The sequence below is a fragment of the Zootoca vivipara genome, chromosome 12 (assembly GCF_965207765.1).
Source record: "Zootoca vivipara chromosome 12, rZooViv2.hap1.1, whole genome shotgun sequence".
Taxonomy (NCBI): Eukaryota; Metazoa; Chordata; class Lepidosauria; order Squamata; family Lacertidae; genus Zootoca; species Zootoca vivipara.
In genome coordinates this window covers 14337485-14354766 of record NC_142595.1, presented here as the reverse complement: position 1 = coordinate 14354766, position 17282 = coordinate 14337485, and the positions used below count along the sequence as shown (strand labels likewise).

General features: G+C 43.7%; 1 protein-coding gene across 1 annotated transcript in view; it reads right to left on the bottom strand.

Annotated features, from left to right (window-relative positions):
- Positions 1-17282, bottom strand: part of LOC118094582 (uncharacterized) — a 127964-nt gene that overhangs the window by 51339 nt on the left and 59343 nt on the right. Inside the window, exons 23-32 of the mRNA XM_088655102.1 lie at positions 16454-16525; positions 14624-14767; positions 14379-14450; positions 13246-13389; positions 11181-11252; positions 9289-9432; positions 7667-7738; positions 4097-4240; positions 2004-2075; positions 1104-1244 (exon numbers count right to left, since the gene is read on the bottom strand). Of these exons, the coding sequence (XP_088511228.1) occupies positions 1104-1244; positions 2004-2075; positions 4097-4240; positions 7667-7738; positions 9289-9432; positions 11181-11252; positions 13246-13389; positions 14379-14450; positions 14624-14767; positions 16454-16525 (1077 nt within the window). The remainder of the gene's footprint in view (positions 1-1103; positions 1245-2003; positions 2076-4096; positions 4241-7666; positions 7739-9288; positions 9433-11180; positions 11253-13245; positions 13390-14378; positions 14451-14623; positions 14768-16453; positions 16526-17282) is intronic.

The following is a 17282-nucleotide window of genomic DNA, read 5'->3' as shown; positions in this document are numbered from 1 at the left end:
GTTTGCTTTGGCCCAGTTGTCTAATCTGTTAAGGTCATTTTGAAGTGTGATCCTGTCCTCTGGGGTATTAGCCACCCCTCCCAATTTGGTGCCATCTGCAAACTTGCTCAGAATTTCTCCCTTAGTCTGCAACCGTTTCCTGCTTATGAGGAACCTATCACCTGGCCTACGAACTTGCCCTTTTCCCACCTCAGAACTGTGACCCTGCCCAAATTCATTGTGAGCAAGTGAGTATCTCTCTGCTTTAGTTCCCCAGTACTGTATATAGAATGGGGAACTCAGTTCTAGAATGGGTAACCCAACGCTATTGCTGGAAGACAATTACAGGGTAGAAATTTTAAACGATTTTTTTCAAATCAACAGCATTTTATAAGCTGCAGTAGCCAAAATGTTGGTTCCTTCCATTAGAAAAGGGTCACAGTGGCATTTAGTATGTCTTGGGAAAAGTCCACTCCACGTATAAATTTCTTTCAAAACTGTTTAACTGTAATTGCCCCAAGCCAAGGGGGAAATTGAAATGGTTAGTGTCTCGAAAAGGAGAAAAACTTACCAGCACTCAACTTTTTAGGGGGTGGGGCTGAAAAGCGAAACCTTAATAACATAAAACCAGTTTTCAAATTTTAAAATTGAAACCAGTTTTAAATCTGCGGTGGAGACGTGACTTAAAAAAAATATTGTGGCCATGATTTTCTGGTGCAGCAGGAAGCGCCATATTCAGGAGAGTGGCCTGAACACGGCTTCCTGTTGACAACAAATTAGTAATGGGACGAAGCCCTTCACTGGCGATGGCATTGCAAAGTCAAATCAGAGTGGCGGGAAGCTTCCTGCCCTCACTTGGAATGGGAGAACATCCTCCACCCCTGTTCCATATAGCCTCCTTAATCATTGCTAGGATGGTTTTATTTGGCTAAGCAAGTCTTGCCTCAGTCGTAGATATTACTACTTCTTTTGGAAGGGAGGTTGTTGTCGTTGTTGTTTTATGAGGCAGAACATGAGCAGAACATCAGCCTGCCATAGGCATCGTGTTTTCTCCGTTGCGTAGCAGAGACAGAGCATGCAAAACCAAAACTCATGGTCAGTTTCCCCTTGCCCACAAAACTCACCATTCATGAGCTCCTTTGCAATTTCCTGGAGCTCTTCATGTTTCAAGTAGATGCCCAAAGTATCCAGAGTGGATTGCAGCTCCTTTGGTTGCATCCAGCCATTGTTCCCTATGTCGATGATGGTGGCGGCGCGCTGTAAGGCTGGAGAGAAGCAAGACTAAGTTCCAATCCAATGCCAACAACAGAGGCCAGCATACCTGGATGGCCCTATACCCACACATCTACTCCTTCTGTTACCCCAGGGGGTGACAGAAAAGTGGGAAGTTCTAGAGGAGTTGCCTAGTTGTTAGCCTGATGCAGTAAAAACAAGAGTCTTGTGGCATATGAAAGAGTAAGAACTACCAAACGATATGCACATTCACGTGCATTTGATTAAGAGATGCCTAGACCTGGCCAAATTTCACATGAAATGCAAGCTGGCAGTACTCTAAGCCAGGCATAGGCAACCTTGGCTCTCCAGATGTTTTGGAACTACAAATCCCATGATCCCTGACCACTGGGCCCTGTTAGCTAGGGATCATGGGAGTTGTAGTTCCAAAAGGAGTAAAGGAGTAAATTAATTTGGATATGCAGAAGATATTAAAAATGAATTTAAGGAACCGCAGAAAGAGGGGGGAAGGAAGTCAAGTTTTGAAATGGCAAAACGATTGTAAAATTAGTGAAATGTAAAAAATCAGTGAAATGTATGAACTTGAAAAGGATAGATGGATAGATGGAGAGAGGGGGGGAGAGGGAGGGAGGGAGAAGATGCAAGAAGGCATCTGGGGAGGGAATCTGAAGCAGGCAGTGAGGGAAGAGGATGGTTGGGGTAAATGGTGCTCAACTCTACATCTCAAATAAGGACATTTGATATATGTATCTCTTTCACCAAAGAAGACTAGAAAAGAGCACTGAACTTACCTTCCAGTTCAGTGAAATCCTCTGTTTCACCCAATCCTAACAAAAAGTCTTTGAAATAGATCAGTCCGTTCTCTGAAGAGGGGGAAACACTTTTTTAAAAATTTAATGTGCAAGGAAATTATTGGGATAAAGAAAGTACATTGCATGAGATTTAGGTCCTTTCTTGCATTATGCAGCTAAAGCCAGAATCCGTACTCAATGGCTAGCAAAAGCTGAAATATCACACTGAGATGGCACTATTAGTTTTAAGTTTTAAATTCCTAAACCTCCAACTCTGCCCATTATGTGCAGGAAGACAGTGATTTGGTTGATTTTCTAGGCAGAAGAATGCCTATACAGTCGTACCTTGGAAGAAGAATGGAATCCGTTCCGGAAGTCCGCCCGACTTCCAAAAAGTTCAGAAACCAAAGTGCGGCTTCTGATTGGCTACAGGAAGCTCCTGCAGCCAACCAGAAGCCCCGTTGAACGTTCGACTTCCAAAAATAGTTTTCAAACCGGAACACCCACAAAACGGGTTTGCGACATTCGGGAGCCAAAACGTTCGAGAACTAAGCTGTTCGAAAACCAAGGTACACCTGCACTGCAAATTTAAAGAGAACCAGACTGCATTGTGGGAGAGATGTTCTATTTTCTCAGCCGAACTACTAGGAAGCTAAAGTTAAACTAATTGGCGGGGGGGGGGAGAGAAAATCCAATCCAAAATCCTTTCTTTTTGCCTTCAAACCTTTTTGTGCACCTTAGAAAATGATTTTTGAATCAACTGCCCATCCTGATCAGATGACAGAACCACCAGTGATACATTCCACTTTTTATTTCACACTGTTTTTCTCCTCACACCTTGCTGGCTTCTGAGACTCCAGAAACCTACCACACCACACAAGTTTCAAGCTTGTCTCTGCAAGCACATGAGCTAAAAATGTGCAGGGTTTGTTTTTATTTTTAGAAAAATGAATTCTGAATACTAAAATTTTCTTACATAGAATTGTGGAATATGCCCTGCTTTGGCCACTGCTTTTCCACCAGTACCTTTCAAATGTAAAAGGTAAAAAGGACCCTTGGATGGTTAAGTCCAGTCAAAGGCGACTATGGGGATGCAGGGCTCATCTCGCTTTTCAGGCCGAGGGAGTCAGCATTTGTCCACAGACAGCTTTCCGGGTCATGTGGCCAGCATGACTAAACCGCTTCTGGTGCAATGGGACACCGTAACGGAAACCAGAGCGCACGGAAATGCCGTTTACCTTCCCGCCGCAGCAGTACCTATTTATCTACTTGCACAGGTGTGCTTTTGAAATGCTAGGTTGGCAGGAGCTGGGACAGAGCAATAGGAGCTCACCCCATCATGGGGATTCGAACCGCCGATCTTCTGATCAGCAAGCCTAAGAGCAGGGGTCAGCAAACTTTTTCAGCAGGGAGCTGGTCCACTGTCCCTCAGACCTTGGGGGGGGGGCGGACTATATTTTGAAAAATAATAATGAATGAATTCCTATGCCCCACAAATAACCCAGAGATGCATTTTAAATAAAAGGACACATTCTACTCATGTAAAAACACCAGGCAGGCCCCACAAATAACACAGAGATGCATTTTAAATAAAAGAACACATTCTACTCATGTAAAAACATGCTGATTCCCGGACCATTCGCGGGCCGGATTTAGAAGGCGATTGGGCCGCATCCGGCCCCCGGGCCTTAGCTTTGGACCCCTGCCTAAGAGGCTCAGTGGTTTAGACCACAGCGCCACCTGCATCCCTTTCAAATGTATGACTGTGAAACAGCATCAAAGCCATAATGTGATCATTATTCATCGACAAGTTGGAACTGGCCTGTGACTAAATAAGTATAGAGGTATTCAATGACTGAATCAATCCCTTCACCCATTCATCCCTAAACAATGTGCAGCTTTTCCTCATGTTATGTGGGTAAATTCCACATTTGGATGTGGATAAATTCCACATTTGGATGTGGATAAATTCCACATTTGGATGTGGATAAATTCCACATTTATCTTAGTGAGGTTTCCAGGCAATGGCCTGTGTCGACTGTCTAGGAACAGAGAGGGGCTTAGAGGACAGACAACAGGTAAATCTTTCTTACCGTCGGTTTTGACTGATTTGACTATATCGTTGAAAGTTTTATTGGGCAAGTACATTCCCAGGCCACCCAGACTTCCTTCCAACTGCTGAACTGTCATCTTCTTGTTTCTGATGCTTTCAACATGCTTTATGGCATCCCGCAGTGCTGGAGGAGGACATGAATGGGAAGGGGGGGAGGAAGGAAGGAAGGAAGGAAGGGCTGCCATGAGTCCCTTTTATCATATGTGGTGGACGTGTAAGGTAATAAAAGTAATTCTGGGAAATGATATATAATGAACTGAAAAAATGTTTAAAATAACTTTTAACAAACAAACAAACAAACAAAACCCAGAGGTTTTTTTATTAGGAATTGTAGGTGCTGAAATTCCAAGGGAGCAGATAAGACTTTTCATGTACGTGATGACAGCTGCGCGGATGTTGCTAGTCCAGAGATGGAAAGAAGATAAAGTCCCTACCAGAGAAGAATGGCAGATTAAGTTGATGAACTATGCCGAAATGACAAAACTGACCGGAAGGCTCAGGAACCAGGAAGACCAAAACTTTAATAAGGATTGGGGGAAATGTTCAAGCTGTCTTGAAGACCACTGCAAGCAGCTGAAAATGTTGGAAGGACTGAAATAGCACTTGTAATGTAAAGAGAACTATAGATGCAATGGAGTTATAAAAATTTGGATTATTTATTTTAAAAAGATGCAGTAGAAAAGGTTTAAAAACAGAAACCCATGGAGGAGAAGGTGGGAAATCCAGAGATCTTGAAACTTTGGAGGTGTTGTGATACGATTGTAAACTTAAATATGTAAAACCAATTTTTTTAAAAAAAATAATAAAGAAAATCTGTCAGCATTTTTGTGTGCACTGATTACATTATACACAGTTTTGTATGGAATTTTGCCCAACACTCACACATTTTGTGAGCAATTTCCCCTATTGCAATGCATTTTTGTACACTGGTATGAAAAGTTAGACTGCCCTGAGCTAACATAACATATTATTCGGGGAAGTGCACACTAGTTCACATTAAAAATACTAATCTAACTGAATTTATCCACCATATCCAATTAGAATGCAAAAGGTCATGCCATGCCTAGATGTGGAACAGAGATTTCCCAGATGCTAGGGCTATTGCTGACAGGAGTTCATCACTCAGGTGATGAACAAACTGTCTATTTCAGTCCGCAAACCGTCTTATTTTTTCCAGTCTTAAATTCAGTTCTTCACAGACCTTCAGCATTAGCCCTCATGGAAAATTGTTGGAATTTCAGTGTGAATGTCCCCTAATAAATTTTTGTATGCTGTACACATTTTGCGCAAGCTGTTTCCCTTAATATACTTCTGTAAGGCTTCCTTCCAGGAAGACAAATATCGGATAACACAAGGAATATAATAGATACAATAGAATTCCTGGAAGTGAATAATGAAAGAAAGGCAGGTCTGCTACTGCTAGACGCTGAGAAGGCGTTTGACAACGTCTCATGGGAATATATAAAACAACAATTAAAAATAATGAAAGTGGGAGAAAAATTTAGAGCAGGTATAGAAGCCATATATAGTCAGCAAACGGCAATGCTTTTAATAAACGGAAATGTCACAGATCAAATCAACATCTGCAAAGGAACAAGGCAAGGATGCTCTCTGTCCCCGTTGTTGTTTATCCTTGCACTAGAATCCCTTCTACAAGAGATCAGGATCAATGATAAAATAAAAGGAATAAGGGTAGGAGAAAAGGTTTACAAGGTAAGAGCGTTTGCTGATGACGTAATAGTAACAACCCAGGATCCTCAGGAAAGCATCCCGGAGGCCATAAAAACTATAAAAAACTTTGGGAAAATAATGGGAATGAGAATAAACTGCCAAAAAACCAAAATAATAGTTAAAAATTTGAGACAAAAAGCAAAGGAAGAATTAGAGAAGGAAACTGGATTGGAAATAAGAAAAAAATGGAAATATTTAGGAATTTGGATCTCAAATAATAATCTAAATTTGTTTGAGGGCAATTACCAAAAAGTATGGAAAGAAATTAAAAGAAATATGGAGGCCTGGAACAAGCTACATCTATCCCTCTGGGGGCGCGTATCAGCTGTTAAAATGAATATCCTGCCTAAATTAATGTTCCTGTTTCAGACGATCCCAATCCTAGGAGGGTCTAAGTGCTTCAAGGAGTGGAGGAGGGAAATTGCCAGGTTTGTCTGGTGCGGAAAAAACCCCAGAATAAAACACCTATCATTAATAGATAAAAAATCAAGAGGCGGATTCGCACTACCCGATCTCGAAATGTACCATGCAGCGGTGGGATTGGTGTGGCTAGGAGAATGGATAAAATTAGAAAGAACAGACATATTAGATCTAGAAGGCCACGATAGGAGATTCGGTTGGCACACGTATCTGATTTACGGGAAAATAAAGGTGCACAAAGGGTTCCTTAATCACGTGATAAGGAAATCTCTCTTCAGGCTGTAGATTAGATATAAAGGGATAATGGAGCCCAAAATACCACTCTGGACTTCTCCCACAGAAGCCATTGTGGTTGAAAGGAGGAATATGTGTAATAACTGGCCCACATACAGAACGGTACTGGAGATAGTAGAAGGGAAACCAGTACTGAGAAAGTACGAAGAAATCAAAAATCAATTTACGAGCTGGCTACAATATTTTGAACTGAATCAGAAATTAATTGTAGATAGAAAGACAGGGCTAGCGTCAGAAACGTCAAGGTTTGAAAAGATAATAATAAAAGCAAGGAAGAAGAAAATTTCTCTAATGTATGATTATCTTTTAGAATAGGAGACGATGGAAGAACAAACTAAAACCCCAATGATCAAGTGGGCCCAAGATCTGGGATATAACATCAATATAGAACAATGGGAGAGATTGTGGGAGAAAGATCTAAAATTTACAGCATGTTTTAACCTAAGAGAGAATTGTATGAAAATGATATACCGTTGGCATTTAACACCATGTAAGCTGGCTAAAATGTATGGGGGTATAAATCCGAGGTGCTGGAGGTGCAAGAAAGAAGATGGCACATACTACCACATGTGGTGGTCCTGCAAAAATATAAAAGAATATTGGAACAAGATATATGAAGAACTAAAGAATATACTTCTGTATGCTATATTCTCATTATTGAAAGTGTTTTTATGCACATTCCCCCTATTATATCCCCCTTTTTGTACATAGGTTCAGTTGAAGAATGGCATCGAAAAATTGAGAGAAGTGCACATTTTGGATCATGGTGTTTCGGGTTGTATATTGGCTGAAGAAGTTTCGGAGTTTCTCATTAAATGGGGGGAAAAAACCTCTGAATTTTCTCCTCTGTCTCTAGGCTCAGATCATTGTGTGGAAGAGGAGCAGAGGCTGAGAAACAGAGCCGTTATAAAGCCACTGTTGCTGAATGGGAAGCAAAGGGATGAGGAGAAAGGAGCAGTAAACTGACAGAGCCAAGGCTCTCCTCTCCTCGCTCCCCACTTGTTTGTCACCTGCCCTCCCGATGGCAGAGCATCACAGCCTCCCAACCTCCATTGAGCTTATGCCCAATGCCCAAGTTCACTTTCCCAACTTTCCAAATGCTTACCTACGAATTCAAAAAAGTGTGGGGAATTGAACCAAACCTTCAGGAAATCGATCCCATCCAGTCTCCCTGAACCTTCAACGGATTGAGAGAAAAGGGGAAACAAACGGACAAATAAACAAGTGATCACATAGGAAAGGTGCCATTGGGCTGGCATTTGCCACGAAAGGGGATACAGCCCCTTCAAATCAACCACACATCAGCTCACGGCTTAAAAAAAACCCAAAAAACTGTAAATTGCCCCACCGTTAAAATAAAATAAAAAATTGTGTGGATTTCCAACAGCCCTTGGCGGGGGAGTGAGAGAAGCTGTACATAAAACATCTAAATACATTACTAAAGGTGCACAATGAACATCCCTGTGTTCACGCTGAAAGTGAGGAAAGCTTTTGCATGCATTCAAAATACCAAGAAGCCACCTGCTACCCTTCTGAAAGGTGAAAGGAAATATGCCGACGGCCAGGCAACAATGGTGGCTGCAGAAGTTCCTAGCCCCCAGAAGATGACCTTTTCCTACCAAGGACTGGAGTGACGTCCAAGCATTTGCAGCTGGAAATTGAAGCTGTGTGTGCTGTTCCCACTGAAGATGCCGGGAATCCCAGTGGCGAAGTGATGCTCTATGGGGCGATGAGGATACTGGGCCCTGAAGAAAACGGATGCGCCCCACCCAAAGGGTGCTAGCAAAATGCCCATGATTATGGCAGGCTGAATGGTGAGAGAGCCTCTAGAACAGGCATAGGCAACCTTGGCTCTCCAGATGTTTTGGAACTACGACCCCCATGATCCCTAGCTAACAGGGCCAGTGGTCAGGGATGATGGGAATTGTAGTCCAAAACATCTGGAGGGCCGAAGTTTGGGGATGCCTGCTCTAGAAGGACCTTTAGATGGTGCAATGCAGGTGTTGTCCCTCCTACAACAGTCTACTTATTAAACTTGTATCTGCACTCACATTAGGTCTCCTTTCCACACCTGCTTAGCTGCAGCAATTCTGGAGCACCAGAGACTCCTAAGTCTCTGGGCCCTCTGCCAATAGTGATTGTAGGTTTTGTCAACCTAACATAATGGTAACGGATCACTGATAGTTAAGTCCAGTCGTGAACGATTCTGGGGTTGCGCTGCTCATCTCGTTTTACTGGCTGAGGGAGTCGACGTTTGTCCGCAGACAGTTTTTCCAGGTCATGTGGCCACCATGACTAAGCCGCTTCTGGCGAAATCAGAGCAGCACACGGAAACGCCGTTTACCTTCCCACCGGAGCGGTACCTATTTATCTACTTGCACTTTGACGTACTTTTGAACTGCTAGCTTGGCAGGGGCTAGGACTGAGCAACGGGAGCTCACCCCGTCACGGGGATTCCAACCGCCGACCTTCCGATCGGCAAGCCCTAGGCTCTGTGGTTTAGACCACAGCGCCACCCGCGTCCACTCCTATTTGCACGCCCTTGCCCCCTTCACAGAGTCCTACCCTGCGCTCAGTTTCTTAACTCTGAAGGGAGAAGATTAAATGGAGATAGAACCCTGGGATATTAGCCGGAGAAATAAGGAAATACAACCACATTGATTGTACTGTTATGAATGATGTCATGGAGGCCTTTGGGCAAACATAGAAAATTTATTAAAATCTCACCATCAATGGGAATAGATGTCAGAGCTAGCTGAAGTTCCTCAGCTGGTAGTCGGATACCCAGGATTTCGAGGGCAACTGAAAGCCCTTCCTTCTTAATCTTCTCTTTGCAGAGCTGGCTGATTGTGTCAAAAGCCTTCCGTAAAGCTGGCAGAGCAAAGCATAGAGAGCGTTCGTTTTTACACTCGTTCCCATTTCACCAGCGGCAGTCCGGAAACAACCGTAAGGTGATTTGCAACAGGCTGGTTTTAGGCAGTGAGAACCGGGAGGGGACACATCCTTGAAAGGCGAACAGCAGGCGTTCACCCCCCGTTTGAGCAAACAAGAGGGGATGGTAAATGATGGAACTCACTAGGGGCGATAAAGTAATTGTGTGATGTAGGGAAGACTGATCTCACAGGGGCAGAGGTGGTGGAAAAGCTGAGAGGGGAGAAACTCACCTGAAAAGACTAGCGGTTGCAACCTTATGGCAGAGCATGCCTGTATCACCCTGGAGGATGCCCATATGGGGATACGGAGGGATGCAAGGATGGAAGAGCCAGTCTCAACACCCCACCCCCACCCTTCCCATGCATCAGACCACATGTCACAATTTCTCAGAAGCATGTATTTCTACTTCTGCATACTGATTATTGCAATAAAGGTACATGAATCTACGGTAAGATAACAATAGGGGCAATGTATGACATCCCTTCTGTTGTAAATGTTGGAATCCTGGAAGACAAGACCCAATTTGGGAGCAAACACTCTTTGGTGAGAGAACCTCTGCTGAGATTTAACACCACAAAACATGTAGCAAAGAAAACAGTTGGAATATAGACTGTAAAACCTTCAAAGTGTACCCTTCTGGCTAGTCTCAAAATGTCTCCTTTTAAAAGCTCATTCCAAGCTATTCCCTGGCATAGAGATAGACCACATGTTTGGGAAGTCACAAAATGGTTTTACTTACAAAACTCTTCAAAGGTCAGATTCATGTGCTTTTCCATACAGCAGTCAGAAAAGATGCACAGGCAGTTAAAACATTGCCTAGTTGCAAAAGGTAAAAGTTTCTAAACTACTGGCAGAGAAAAACGCTAGTTTCAGGCTCCGTTCTGGTCTGAAACAAAAGAGGCTGCTCAAAGCCATGCGGCTGGAGCAACCAGCTCAGAGATCCACACATACTGAAGTCCACATGGAGATGAGAGATAACAAAGGCTTGGTGGTGACCCATTTCCTCTCAAGGTGGGAAGTAATGACATAGGCTAAGCCTGGCAATAGAGCTTCCTCTAGGGTTTAACTGCTTTGGGCACTAATTAGGTTAAAATGTGCTAGAGTTATATGATGCTGGAACGCTACAGTAACACACCTACTCCCTGTTTTCTGTGTAAATGGTGTCATTCAGGTGCGAGGAACCTTTGGCCCTCCAGATGTTGCTGAGCTACAATTCCCATCAGCCCCAGCAAGCATGACCAGGGAAGATGGGAGATGTAGTCCAGCGACTTCTGGAGGGCCAAAGGCTTCCTACTACTGGTGTAGACACCAGTAGTACATAGAACATAGAACATAGAACAAATAAATGCGACTGCCCCCATCATGTCTAGTTTGGCTCTTACTGAGGTTGCAAGTCTGCACCTGGGTTGTACCACTTTGGATGGTAGGGTGGTGGTGGTGGTGGGGGCTTCACATGACTGAATGCTACTCCATTCAAGAAAATAATCACCCACAAAGAGATCAATCATGAAAGTGAGATGCTTAGGCTACAACTCTTTTCCCTGGCATTTAGCTTTAGAGGGAGTTTAATACTACTACTACTATTATTATTATTAACCCCTTCCCTCATCTGCACATTCACTCAACATTTTCAGATGCACTGACGTATTCTTGGGCAATCAAGATATTGTTTTCTGTGGTCTTACCATCAAATTCTGAGATAGACTGCGTACCAGTTATACTCCTAATAATCTCATCAAAAGCTAAAGTCCCGTCTCCTGTAAGGAACAGAATAGCAGAGAAGTTAAGGGGGATAACTTATGTGTGGGGAATCATGTTCTTATTTATTCATTTATTTCATAAAATTTATATACCGCTTGATTTCTTTTAAAAAAACAACACCAAATGCCCCAAAAGCAGTTCAGAAAAAGAAAACAGCAAAACAATAAAAGCATCAGTTAAGAACAATTAAAAACAGCTATTTAAAACATTATAATAATAATTAAAATCAACAGTTAGCTAAAAGCAGATTAAAACACATGTAAATATGCTACATATCTGGGTAGGCTTGTCCCCCCCCCAAAAAAAAGGCTTTTAGGAGGCATTGAAAAGAGTACAGTGGTATTCAAAGGCAGGCGTTCCAAAGCAGACTAAAATATTGATTTATTATAAATGTGGAATGAGCATTATGTGGCACCTGTAGCAGCCAGAGTTCTGCAGATCGAAGAGGCTGAGTGGGCCTTTGTGGGGTAAGGCGATCTCGCATTTGTTCTTGCAAATGTTTCTGCAATCAGTCTTGGCACCAAAAAATGATCAACTGATTATTACAGTATTATTTATTTATTTATTTATACCCTGCCCATCACTGCCACTCTGGGCGGCTTCCAACAAACATTAAAATACATTAAAATGTCACAGATTAAAAACTTCCCTAAACAGGACTGCCTTTAGGTGTTTTCTAAATGTCAGGTACCGGTAGTTGTTTATCTCCCTGACCTCTGATGGAAGGGCATTCCACAGGGCAGGCGCCACTACCAAGAAGGCCCTCTGCCTGGTTCCCTGTAGCTTTGCTTCTCGCAAAGAGGGAACCACCAGAAGGCCCTTGGCGCTGGACCTCAGTGTCCGGGCAGAACGATGGAGGTGGAGACGCTCCTTCAGGTATACTGGACCGAGGCCATTTAGGGCTTTAAAGGTCAGCACCAACACTTTGAATTGTGCTTGGAAACGTACTGGGAGCCAATGTAGGTCTTTCAAGACCGGTGTTATGTGGTCTCGGCGGCCTACTCTTCAGCCAAAAAGGCTCCTTGAGCATAAGTATGGTAGACATTCAGACATTCGGTTTTTGCATGCATGCTGCAGTTGTACAGCCCAAGTTAACTGTCTCAGTGTGATCCTAGACTTAGGGGTGGGACTTTGTAGGAACTCAATACTCTAAATGTGTTTAATGTCAAATGTGTACGAGAGATTGGGGGTGGGGAGAGAAGGATAATGTGACAAACTCAGGGCCGGATTTAGGTTTGATGTGGCCCTAAGCTACTGAAGGTAATGGGGCCCTTTATATGTCCAGCTGTCCTTTGTCAACAGCAAATTGTCGCTGTTTTTTGTGTGTTGAATATATGCTATACAGTGGAACCTCGGTTTACGAACACCTCGTTTTACGAATTTTCAGTTTACGAACGCTGCGGACCCATCCGGAACGGATTAATTCACTTTCCATTACTTTCAACGGGAAAGTTTGCTTCAGTTTATGAACGCTTCAGTTTATGAACAGACTTCCATAACCAATTGTGTTCATAAACCAAGGTACCACTGTATGGTAATTTCTGGACCTAATAGGTATCTAAAGCCATGGCACATGTTGCCATGCAACCGGTCCATGCAGAATGTAGGCACCCTATATAGAGAGATGAGCAAACCAGTGATATTTTAGGGAGCAGGCTAGCAGGCAGGGCCCATGACTTACATCAGAGGAGCCTACACAACACAAAACACTGTTGCCATATGTAGGTTCTTTTTTATTTGTTTTTTATCTTATATTTTGGAAATGTATATCCAGTTTTTTTTTCTTTAAATTTTTTTGGGGGCCCCCAAGAGAGTGGGGCCCTGAGCTATAGCTTGTTTAGCTTATACGTAAATCTGGCCCTGGACATACTGATGGCAATGTGGTTCATTGAAGCAGCGAGGAAAAAGGAAGGAAAATGACAGTCCTTGCCCACAGGTTTACGATGCAAAAAGACACAACATGGCCCCAAGCAAGTGTCCTGATCTCACCTGTGACTGGAACTGAGTGGACCAGCTGCTGGAGTTCCTCCGGTGTCAATTTGATGCCCACATCGGCCAAGGTTTTGGGCAGGTCATCCACCTGGACTTGGTCACCTCTGATATTACTCATGGCACTCATAGTGTCCTTCAGGACTGCCAAGGGCAGGAGGGACGAAGATGCAGTTGGTCATTTTTCATTCATTTGGAAGCAAGCCTAAAACGACGGCTAACAACGGCCGTAGTTTCCACCCTGCAGGTGGAAAAGTAGCCTGGCCATTTATTGGCAGGAAAGGGTTAAGCACACCTCACCATTCCCCCATACACTTGACTAACTCTCAACCTCCTATGGCTGATTTGTATTTTATAAAGTCAACTATCGGGGCAAGGAATCACAGAACTGAGCATCAGCTGTGAGCTTGAGATTGCTAGGGATGTTCGGGTTTTGCTAAATTAGTAGTGTGAGATACCATCAGATTGCTTCTTCACACAATCAACTCTAGGACAAGCAATTAACACTGGGCAGAAAGCCAAGGTCTACTTCTGCCTTAGTAACTGTGTTCTCATTGGTTGGTATCAGCACTGAGACCTGTTATCAGAGAAAGCTAGCACAGTACGATTGTGTGGTGAGTGTGGTCAGTGTAGGAGGAGAGGTGCTGTATCGGTTGTGTGTGTGAGAGAGAGAGACAGAGAGAAAAGGTTTTATTTTACTTTGTTTTTGAGTTCTAAAGCTGTACATAGAAACTCTGGATTTCTTTATTTTAATAAATCCTGTATATAGTCTACTCTGCGCCCAGACATATAGTCATTTAAGTTACCGCCAGAAGCTTCCGGAAAAACCTGCGCAAACTCTGCTGTGTTCAGGCTGAAGTTACACCTGACACTTAAAAACACTAAGAAGGGAATGACGACGAAAACACGTTTTCTGGGAAAGCCTTCCCCCCAACCTCCTGCTCCCCAGATGTTTTGGACTACAACTCCCATCAGCTCCAGCCAAGGGGCAGGGATGATAGGAGTTGTATTCTGGAAGGTACCAGCTTCGACAAGGCTGCCCTGGAACCTGATTAATGGTTCTAGGTACCACAACAAGGAAAGATCTCTCAGTTGGCACAGAGCCATAAAATAAATGGCTGGTTTGTCCTTACCAGTTGCTTCCAAGAGTATTGGTAGGAGCTTATAAACCCTCATGAATTCTCTGAAATTCACCCTGCCGTGACCTAAAAGGCAAAGAGTAAATCAGAAAAAATATAGCAAAACCACCCCAGCCTGTACTAACCTAATCAAGATTTAGCCCCTGCACAACTGTCTTTTTCTTCAAGCAAAAAGTCTGCAAGAGACTGTTCAAAACAGAGTAGCACCTTCCCACCCAGACCCTACCCAGAAGTCTTACTGTCGACTTGGGCCGTCTTCATCACTTCCTGCAGTAATTCATTGGCCTCTCGAAGATCCAGGGTCTTCAGAGTGGACTCAAAAGCGTGGAGGTTAATATGGTCGCCCTTGAGCTTGTTCAGAGCCATACAGGTGAGTTGAAGTTCTATAAAAACACACACACACACACTCCAAAGTCAACACGACATGACAGAACAGCCCAGCACAATGAGGCCACAAAGGATAGATTGGCCTTGATCAATATTTATAACCAAAAAAGAAAGGGTCACTACAACGGCTATTAGCCATGATAATTTTTAAAAAGTGGAACATCTGGTTTTAAGAGGCACTCTACCTCTGAATACCAGGTGCCAGAGACAAAAATGATGGGATGGCTGCTCCGCTGTGCTCTACTTATGAGCTTTCCAGGGACTACAACTCCCATCAGCCCTAGCAAACATGGCCAACGGCTAGGGACGATGAGAGTTATAGTTCACCAACATCTGGAGGGCCAAAGATTCCCAATAGCTGATCTAGATGGGCACCGATGGAGATACATAGCCCTACACTATATGAGCCTTTGGTCTGATCCAATGAATACGGCAAGTCGTGTTTTTACAGTCAACAAGCAAAGCCTTCGCCAATCCTTGCCTGTTCCACGGCTATTCCCGTTCTTCCCTCTATTGTCCCTTACACATTTTCCACTACCTATTTTGTCAGCACAGGAACCCAAGTTATATGGAGTCAGACCACGTAGCTCAGTTTTGTCTCCACGGACCAGCAGTCAAACCTGGGTCGCTCGGGACGCAAAGAAGATGCTCTACCCCGAGCTACCGTATGTCCTTTCTTGCAGGCTGCCCCTTCCTCCTTTCATGGTTCAATCTCTGACATTCGAAAGAAGGGCTGTGAGTTCCAGACACCACAAAATCTTTCGATTTTTTCCTCTTTTCTTTTCAGAAAACCAATCACAGAAAGTCATAGCCAACTTGGGTTTGTTTTTTTTCTGTGAGAAGATAAATGAGTGTTGTTGTTTTCCCTGCTGTTTATGGAGCTGGGTTGGGGGAATCCAGTTGGGAAGGCTTTGGAATAGGTAGGTTAGCTTTGGGAGTATTCTCATTTTAATCATGGCGAAGTTAGTTTTACACCAGGCATCCCCAAACTTCGGCCCTCCAGGTGTTTTGCACTACAATTACCATCATCCCTGGCCACTGGTCCTGTTAGCTAGGGATCATGGGAGTTGTAGGCCCAAACATCTGGAGGGCCGCAGTTTGGGGATGCCTGTTTTACACCATCTCTTTAGGTCTTTGTTGATTTTCAGCCAGAGGGGGGTGGGTGGGAGTAGTTTTGAAGATATAGTTTGTTAAGGTTTCTAGTTATTTTATTTGTACCCCATGATATCTAATGTTGGTGTGGCAGTGTTTTATTTTTGTGATGTTAGCAAATTCTTTCTGGGTAGGGCTTGGCGCGTTGAGGCACCTAGCCCCAGATTTTGCGCAAGATGTCTATGGCAAAAGTGTCTCACACTACAGGTAAATGAACTGTGAAAAAGACTCCATGAATTGAAAGCGGAGAAGACATGTATGGTACTCCCCCCCCCATTCATTCATTTGTTTGTTTCATAACACAAGAAAATGTTTAATAAAAAACCTTGAAAAATGAAAGAAAGCCATAGCCAAAGTCCTGCAACTAAGGACATTCTTACTGAAATAGGTACATATATTTCTCTGAGCGTTTTAAGTGTTAAACTTTTAATTTTTAAAAAAATAAAGAGAAAACCAACCACAATCTTAGCACCTTGCACCTGTGAGTCTTCAAAGGCAGATTTGCTATTTTCAGACTTGTCTTTGCTTACCTGGATGAGTAATAAAAGTGGCAGTATAGGTAGTTCCTTTGAAGAAGTCCTTCAGATTCACTGTATTTTTGCCTGAAAGTGGGGGGGTGAAATTTACAAAATATTCCTTGTCCACTCTCCTGGAGGCAATTCCTATTTGCCATAAACAACCAGGCGAGTGGCTATTTGCATGTCTTTCTTAATGGCACTAGTGTACTCTCCATAACACAAGACAAAAAGATGGTTGCTCTAGGACAGTAGTGGCCACCTCCCAAGAGACTGCGATCTACTCACAGAGTTAAAAACTAGCAGCGATCTACCCCCTTTTGGGGGGTTCAGGTCAAGATTGTTGAGGGTTTTTTTTAGAAAGGAAAGCACTGTTTTTTGGGGGTTCATGTCGAAGTTGTTGAGTTTCTTTTAGGGAGGAGGAAAGCCACATTTTGGGGGGGTGCAGGGCAAAAATGTTGAGCTTTTTTTACGGGAGCCAAAGTTGTTCTGCTTCTTTGGGGGGGGGGGTAGCCAGTGATCTACCAGTGATCTACCACAGACGTCCAGTGATCTACCAGTAGATCACGATCTACCTGTTGGACGTGCCTGCTCTAGGAGCAATGGGATGGCCCCTTTTGCGATTTAATTGAATTACAGCAGGGGTCCCCAGACTTACCGCGCGGCGGGCCGGAGGGCAGGGGAGTGCGCGCGCAGCGGGCCGGAGGGCAGGGGAGTGCGCGCCTGTGCGCATGCGCACACGCACACGGTCGGGGAAAAATCGCCGAAAATCGCATGTGCGCATGCGTATGGGCCTCCCCCGACCCGGAAGTGCATCGGAAATGACCTCTTCTGGGTCGGGAGA